The sequence below is a fragment of the Gavialis gangeticus genome, unplaced genomic scaffold (assembly GCF_001723915.1).
Source record: "Gavialis gangeticus isolate Ggan-Ray unplaced genomic scaffold, GavGan_comp1, whole genome shotgun sequence".
Taxonomy (NCBI): Eukaryota; Metazoa; Chordata; order Crocodylia; family Gavialidae; genus Gavialis; species Gavialis gangeticus.
Window position 1 is genome coordinate 50,104,655 of NW_017729025.1, and position 8,871 is coordinate 50,113,525.

General features: G+C 46.3%; 1 protein-coding gene across 1 annotated transcript in view; it reads left to right on the forward strand.

The window, feature by feature from the left end:
* Nucleotides 1–8,871, forward strand: part of CEP128 (centrosomal protein 128) — a 249,572-nt gene that overhangs the window by 89,037 nt on the left and 151,664 nt on the right. Inside the window, exons 11-12 of the mRNA XM_019518700.1 lie at nucleotides 5,033–5,165; nucleotides 6,912–6,919. Of these exons, the coding sequence (XP_019374245.1) occupies nucleotides 5,033–5,165; nucleotides 6,912–6,919 (141 nt within the window). The remainder of the gene's footprint in view (nucleotides 1–5,032; nucleotides 5,166–6,911; nucleotides 6,920–8,871) is intronic.

Here is an 8,871-nt window from a genome sequence, read left to right on the forward strand (position 1 = left end):
TTGTCAAATGGGTAGCAGCGGCAATTAACACTGTCACAGCTCTTCTACCACCTGATTTCCATGCCCCACATGGCTGTTTTAGCCCTGGCCAGGTCAGTGCCATGTGCTGTGATTGGGTTGCTGGATCAGGCTCAAGGACTGACTCACACTGCTTGTCCAGCTTCTGGGGCCAAAAGGTTGGGCATTAGCAGTCTAAACCAGTCCAGGCAAGTGTTTGTCTAACCTGCTCTTTAAAGATTCCAAGGATGGAGATTCCACAACCTCCCTATGTAGTATGTTCCAATGTTTAACATGCTCATAATTCAAAAGTTCTTCCTAATATCCAGTGTAAATTTCCTTTGTTGCAATTTGAGATAATTCCTCCTTGTGCTGTTGCCAGGGACCACTGGGAATAATTTATCACCGTCCACTGTACAACTTCCTTTCCGGTATTTGAAGACTATTATCAAATTTCCTTCAGTTTTCTTTTCCAGATAATCCCAGTTCTTTCACTCTTTCCCAGTTCTTTCAGTCCTTCCAGATAATCCCAGTTGTTTCAGTCTTTTTTCTCAAGTCATGGTTTCTAGAATTGTTAACAATTTGTTCCTTTCTGCTGGACTCTTTCTAATCTGTCCACATCTTTCTTGAAGTACAGAGTCCAAAACTGGACACAGTATTTGAGGTAAGATCTCAGTGCTGAATACAGCAGAAGCATCACTATGACTATCAAGTACCATTCCTGTTAATACAGCCCTGTATGGTATTGGCTATTTTTTGTACAAGAACACGCTGTTGGTTTATATTCAGATGAAGACCATCTTGTTCCTGGATGCCTCTCATGGAAGTGCGGATCATGGCTGTAGAAGCCAAAACCCACATGATGGCACCAGTTCCAGAGCTGCAGGTTGACTTTCCTGATGCAGGTGTCCTGATGCTGACAGCAACCGCTGACCAGAAGGATGGACAAGAAGACCACCTGTGCCCCTGACTTCCTAAGCCTGGCCCCCAGAGCCCTGTAGTCACTCATGACATGGTCTGGACTACTCCTGGCCTCATCATTTGTACCCACATGGACAAGTGCTATGAGATAGTAATTAGAGGGCTTGATAAGGTCAGGAATCCTTGCAGTGATGTCCTGGATTCTGGAACCTGGTAGGCAACAAATCTCCTGTGCCATGAGATCCGGTCGACAGATAGGCCCCTCCGTGCCTCTTAGGAGGGAGTCGCCCACCACGATGACCCAGTGTCTCTTTCTTCAGCTGCCTGGTTGTCACTCGGCCTTCCTGGTGTTTGTTGCAGACGTGTCTTACCCTGCAGCTTCCTCTGCTGCATCATTCTGCAGTGCTGCCAGGGCTTCGTATCTGTTCCCCAGTTGCGTTGGGGAAACAGTCACAGCCGCATGCTGTCTAGCTCTGGAGGTGACTGTCTTCCATTCAGCTGTCCTGGAGCTCTCCATGGTGTCTCTGCGCTAGGTTTCTAGACCTGCAGAGAATGAAAGTATCCATCAATTTCATCCTCTGCAGCTCTGATCCCCTGCAGCCTGCTCACCTCTTCCTGGAGTTCCATCACCTGCCCCTCCAGGGCCTCAATCTGCATACATATGGGACAGGCAAGGGACTTCCTGGCCTCCACGCTACCCCCAGGCATCAGAGGTCCCACCAGGCATCCCCTGCAGACAAGGGGCAAGGTCACTGCTGACCCATTCAAGGGGCTTGTCTGGGTGGAGGCCTCACAGGAGCTCCAGGCCAGAGGCAGCAGCAGGGCTGGGTCCCTGGCTGAGTGTTCTGTGTCACTACCCCCATAGTAGCCACGCTTCTTATTCACTTACCTGAAGTCTCTGTCAGAAGCTCCCCTGTACTCCTACATGATATGTACTCCTACCCATGAACTGGCCTGAAAACTGTTCCCCTGTTTGCAGGCTCCCTGGTTGCCTGGGGAGTCTCCTTGTATACCCTTCTGGGCCTGGGCTGACTCAGGGCCAGGCAGCAATCACACAGCAGTCAGCAATCCCACAGCAATCAACACTCACTCAGCAGTCCTTAGCTTACTACTGAGCTCAGCATTACTAGCTCAGCACTTCCTTAGCTTACTACTGAGAATGTCATGTCATGTATATTCACAGTTAGGTGGCTTAAAGGCATGGGCAGCAATGCATGTGAGGCTCTCAGTACTGTGCAAATGTATAGGTCCCTCTCAGCTGAAGCACTTCATAATGTGTCAGAGCCAATCCTGTTACTCCATTCCACAACTAGGGGCCTTGTGAGCAGACCTGCCTGGCTATTTGGTCACATTTCCCTGGAGGCTTTCAAAGATAGTTGAGTGGCAGTAGCACAGTCTTATGGTTATTTGACTCCTGGCTTTTGTTTTATGCTTTCTGCCATTGCAGGGGTGGTTACTTTTATACCTTGTATTCTTGGCAGGATCAAAGAATGGACACTTAGCATCTCCATGCCCTCCAGTATCTCTTGGAGTAACACCATTAAGCACTGATTCTGCTGTCTTGCTACTGGTGAGGAATCTTTTTCCTAGCCATGGTTTCCATCTCCTTCTTGTAGCTCTGGTAGCTGGCATACTGTGGCATGGAAACTCAAAAGTCTATCACTGGCACTTGAAAGGGTCTCCTCAAGTTGTGCTATGTGCTCTGTAATGGCTAGAAAATGATATTTAGGTATTTGTTTTTGGGAATTGGCTTGTAGGTAAAGTAGATATGCGTTAGAACACTGGTCCAGGAGAATGACAAGGGTTGATTGGTTTCTAAAAGCTTGTTTGTGACAAAGTTTTCTTAAAGACAGACACTGTATCTGAGGCCAAGGGACAAGCGAGTGGAAACAGGCTGGGGAATCTGCATAGTGTACCCATAACAGAGATAAGAGACTCTGCAGCATTGCTGCCAGGTCACAGTGCCCAACTGCAGAGCCCTTGGGATTTCTGGTTTTGGTGGGCAGACCAAATTAGGAGGCTGGGGCATGCCAAAATTAAGACACTGGTAGATGCCCAAATTAAGATGTGTGCATTTGATGGGTTTGGGAAACAAAGGACTATGCTGACAGGACAGAACGTGGACAGTATGATGACTACAGGGAAACCAGTTGATGGTACCTGGAGATGAAGAGTCATCAGGAGGAGAGAGAATATAAAGGGAGGGATTTCGGAGCAGAAAAGCATCCCTGAGGGGGGGATCCCAAGGCCACCATGGACAGAGGGCACACCACTAGCCCATCTCACCCACCCCACTGGGCGGGGGGTGAGGAGGGGAGTGGGTCCCAGCCCTCGACCTCCAGGCTGCTGACCTCTGACATTCAAGAAAGAACCACAGGATGAAGCTTGCATATTGGCCAGACATACCTTTCCTCTGTGATAGCCCTAGGACTGGTAGATATAGAATCGGGGGTGGGAAGGGGTGGCTTATTTTGTTTGCCTTGCCTGCATTATTGTTATCTGCTATCACTGTGTATCAATAAAATTTGCCTATTATCAAAAGGAAGAAGTTGTGGTTGGTCTGAGGGTTTGGGTCCTCCTGGAACAAGGTATCTGGGTCATAAATCCAGTACCAACACTGTGCACCTGAGAGCTACATGCTGGAGGAGGGAAATATAAGGGACTTCATAGAGGATGGCTTTCTCTGGGACTGTGTGCAGATTGTGTTGATGCTTTTCAGCAGAGGAGACAAGTAATGAGCACTAGTGAATAATCCTGAGGGCCGAGGGCAAATAATATTGTCACTAGTGTTTCAGGATGAGTGGGGCTACTTTCCTGGAGATCTGTAGTGATCTAACCTTGTCACTCCAGAGGCAAGTCCCAACATGAGCCCCAGGAGCATGGAGAAGTGGGAGATGATTGTCATGTGGAAGCTGACAACCCTCAAACACCTTTGGTCTGTTGGTGATCATTTATGCGTGGGTGCATCCATGAGTCAGCAATGAGAGAGGGCTCAGTGGAGTTGTCCCTGCAAGGATCTGTGAAACCTCCTTGTTGTCCGAACAAGCCACCTGTTGGATTCTTGAAACGCAGTTGGCATGATTTGGATCACCACTTCCAGACCTTTGCTTTGAATCTAGTACCAGTTGCAGTTGTGGCCATTTTTTAGCACAATCAGCATGTGTGTGTAAGCAGATTCTGATGGCTGTTCCTGAGGAATCTTTGAGTGCCCTCCTCGGTTTCAATGAGAGAAGGTCCATGATCTCTGTTTTCCTTTAGTTGGTAGACTACTTCATGCAGGCAGAAATTTTTCCTGTTCAGATGTTGTGGAATGATATGGCGAGCGAGTGGGTGCTAGATAATGTTCCATACCTGAAAAGCCAAATTTCCAGGATTGTGGCCTAGAAAAATGGCAATTTTGGTGTACCTTGATGTGTTGCTTAAAAAGAAAGAAAAGAAAAAGGCAGTGTCATGTGGGACAGTGACTTTCAGACCAGCATAGTGGAGCTGGGATGAAGTTACCGAAAAGCTAGCTTCCATTTTTCCTGTTTATCCAGGGCCATTTTTTATAGTTTGTGCTAATTTGTAGAGCTTCATGGCTGTGTTGTCTGCTCCCTCTTTTGTATAGTGCTTTAAAGGCACGTGGAACACTAAAAATGGTAAGTCTGCCCATGCCTCCGAAGTAGCATTACTTGAATTTCTGCTTTTATGTGTTGTTTTTACTGCATTTTCAATGGTTCTATAGCAAGCATTAATTTAATATAAGCATTACATGCTATTTAGAAAGAAAAGCAGGCAGGAGCTGCTGGGAAATGGAGTCTAGTGCTGGCCGGAACCAGCCTGCAGGCCAGACTTTGCCCCTGATACAGGGTATACCTTGATTTAGACGAAAGCCTTCCTTTGCAGTTGGCAGCAAGCTGGCTAGTATCATTTCATTTCAACTTTCGATAATTTTTTTCTGGATTGTATGTAGGCATTGATGTTTCCTGTATGCATGTCCACCTTGAGCACTTAAAGGTTTGCTAAATACTTTTGTTTAGTCTTTTTGTGTTTATGCTGTTTGGTAGAACTGAAATTTTTTACTTGTTTCTTGAATTTTTTTTTTTTTGGTTTTGTTTTGATATGTGCATATCAGATTGAGGATCTTCATTGCCAACTCCTAAGAGCAGAAGAGGATCGCGTGGATTTGCAGCATCAAATATCTCAGGTCACTATGCACCGCCAAACTTACCCAGATGACAAAGAAGATAATAGGAGGATTAGAACAGGTATTGCCTTTTTCTTGTTATACAGGATATAATTTTATGACTTTGCCAGGGATTTAACTGTGGTTGAGTTGGAATGCAGATCCTCTGTTGGTTGAACTAAATGGCCAGTTGTTGTCTTGGCTAGATTAGCTTCTCTTAGTACTAGTATTCAAATAATAATTATATAATATTTATGAACAAAACATTCAGGATGACACTTAAATTATATTAGCTTGTTTTTCATGGTTTACAAATAATAAAAAAAATTAGAGTTAATCAGTTACCAGAGTGAATTAGTCTCTTCATAGAAGTGAAATTTGAAATATTATTAAAAATGTATGTTGCTCTTCATAAATGTTGCTTTTTTTGCCATTCCTGGTGTTAAATTTTGCCATATTGGAACATAGTGCAGGTTTCACCTATCTTCATAATTTAGTGTTCTTCCTGACTAAGCAAAAGTTTGCCTGGCAAAACTAAATGATTCCTCAGAAGTGATAATGCATCTCGGAGAAAAGAAGAGAACGTAGTCCAACTATGGGTGTTTATACGTGTGCTCTGGGAGCAGGGGAGCATCATGTGTATCAGTGTTCCATGCTGAAAAACGGCATTGGGGGCATTTTAACTAAAGCTTTTCAAATGAGCTTTTTTTCAGTGCGGGGGCACTGATGCACATGATGCTGGAGCACAGTAATTATCATGCACATTGCCTGGAGACAGTGACCACCAATCAATCAAATTCACCATACGCCGTAAGGTGGGTAAGATAACTAGTTGGGTGGTAGTGCTTGACTTTAGGAAGGCTAACTTCAGTGTGCTTAGGAGTCTAGTCAATGACACACTGCAGGATAGGCATATTGGCAAGATGAGAGTCCAGGAAGGGTGATCATTTCTAAAGGAAGTGATCCTTTGGGCACAGAAGGAGACTCTCCCAGTACAAGGGAAAAGGGGAAAAGGAGCCAAAAAACTTCCTTGGCTAAACAGGGAAATCCAGGGGAGCCTAAGGGCAAAAACAAGGCATATAGGCGGTAGAAGCAGGGGGAAGCTACTGAGGAGGAGTATACCTACTTGGCCCACACTTGCAGGGAGGCAGTTAATAAAGCCAAAGGAACTACAGAGCTGAGGCTGGCAAGACAAATTAAAGACAACAAAAAGTCTTATTTTAAGTATGTAGGGAGCAAAAGGAAGGTGCAGGGCAGCATAGGACCCCTACTGAACAAGAAGGAGCAATTAGTAACAGATGAGGGGGCAAGCCTGAGCTGTTCAGTGAGTTTTTTGCCTCAGTGTTCCTGAACAGGGCTCAAGATAAGTCCCCTAATGGGTTCTTCGATGGGTATCAGAGGGACACCAGCCCACCAACTGTTGATGATGCTGACTTGGTGCAGAGTCACTTGGATGGACTGGATGTGTTCAAGTCAGCAGGCCTGGATGAACTGCATCTGAGAATACTGAAGGAATTGGCCTGTGTCACAGCCACAGCTGTTTAAGTGCTTGTGGTGCTCAGGTCAGGTCCTGGAGGACTGGAAAAGGGCCAATGTGGTCCCTATTTTTCAAGAAGGGAAGGAAGGGGGAATCCGAGTAATTATATGTCAGTCAGTCTCACTTCCATCTTTGGAAAGGTCTTTGAAAAGATTACAAAGGATCATATTTGTGGGAGTCCATTGGGAAAAATAATGCAGCAGGGAAACCAGCATGGATTCATAGCAGGCAGATCATGCCTGACCAATCTGGTTTCACATTGTGACAGGGTCACAAAATGCTTAGATGGAGGAGTAGAGGTAGATGTCATTTTCTTGGATTTTAGCAAGGCCATTGATACAGTGTCTCACCCTTCTCGGGATTAAATTGCCCCAAGGTCACGGTGGGCCGGGCGGTGGCTTGGAACGAAACCGGCGGGATTATTGGCGTGGAGGTCTGAGGCGCGGAAGCGTATGGTTTCAAAGCAAAGATGGTTTATTAGACTTACGCTTAGTGGCGTAGGTAGTGTTGCTTTCTTCAGTTACAGTAAATACAAACAACAACGAGAGGGGTCCGTTGGCCCATGGGGTTCTTAAGTGAGCCCTTGCTTTCTAACCCCGGAGGGCTAGGGGTGGCTGCTCAACTTAATAGTCCCAGGGCTGGTCAACGGCTCATTAAAGGAACAAACGAACAACAAAACTATAACGAGAGTAACGATGAATGAGTTGTGACGCCAGTCCAAGAGGACAAACGGATGGTCGAATAACAAAGCCGAGGTCGAAAGCCGAGGCGTGGAGAAGCGGAGAGGTAAGTAAGGATGATCCAAGTCGTGGTCAGTAATCGGTGCCAATAGTAGTCGAAAGCTGGGAGATCAGTATGATAGGAAACAGGCGAGGTCGAAGACGAAGCGAAAATCCAAGCGGGAGGAAACCGATAGGCCGAGGAGTCTTACTGAGGAACAGTCCCTGTTGAACAGCCTCTGTTCTCAGTCAAATGGGTCTCCCCCCTTGGGCGGGGGCGCACAAGCCCTTTATATGAATTTGGTGGCCAATCAAATCGCTTTCTCAATGGAAATTTCTGGTCAAATTATGTCATGCTTTTGCCAACTGAGCATGAGTTGGATCAAGCTCTGTGTAGTAACTGAGCATTCGCCTGTGGAGAAAGTAGGTCAGCGCTGACTAACAGGTCCTGAGGTCACCCAGGGGGCACATGCTGGGTGAGCCCTGGAATTTTCCACTCACTTAGGCTGTCTGCGCATGTCAGACTTAACTCGCTGTATTGGCAGCATACATATCTAAAATTTTCTTTGACTACCCTATTCTCATAAATAAATTAAGAGGCTGTGACATAGATTTTTACATGGTCCAGTGGGTGGCAAATTGGCTTGGCAGTTGCACCCAGAGAGTGGTAGTATATGGGTCAGTATTAACCTGGAAGGATGTGCAAAGTGGGATCCCGCAGGGTTTGGTCCTTGGACCTGTACTCGTCAATATCTTCATCAGTGACTTGGATGTGGGTGTGAAGTGTACTCTGTCCAAGTTTGCGAATGATACTAAATTGTGGGGTGAAGTGCACACTCCAGAGGGTAGGAACGATTGCAGGAAGACCTGGACAGGTTAGAAAAGTGGGCAGTACACAATAGGATGCAGGACAACAAGGACAAGTGCAGAGTGCTACATGTAGGGCTCAAGGATATCCAGAACACCTACTGGCTGGGAAGTGACCCTCTCAGCAGCACAGAAGTAGAAAGTGATCTCAGAGTTGTAGTGGACTCCAAGATGAACGCGAGTCATCAGTGTGATGAAATCTAGCAAAGCTAGCCACACTTTATCATGCATCAGCAGATGCATGACAAATAGAACCAAGGAGGTGATGCTTCCCCTCTATGCGGCATTGGTCAGATTGCAGTTGGAGTACTGCATCCAGTTTTGGGTGCCGTACTTCAAGAAGGATGTTGATAGACTTGAGAGGGTCCAGAGGAGGGTCACTCATATGTTTAGGGGTTTACAGGACAGGCCCTATGAGCAGAGACTGAGGGGCCTGGACCTCTTCAGCCTTCACAAGAGAAGGCTGAGAGATGATCTTGTGGTCGCCTACAAATTCATTAGGGGGATGCAGCAAGGGATTGGAGATGTCTGTTCACTAGGGCGCCTCTTGGGGTAACAAGGAACAGTGATCACAAACTGACAGAGCAGATTTAGGCTGGATATCAGGAAAAGTTTCTTCATCGTAAGGGTGGCCAAAATTTGGAATGGGCTTCCAAGGGAGATGG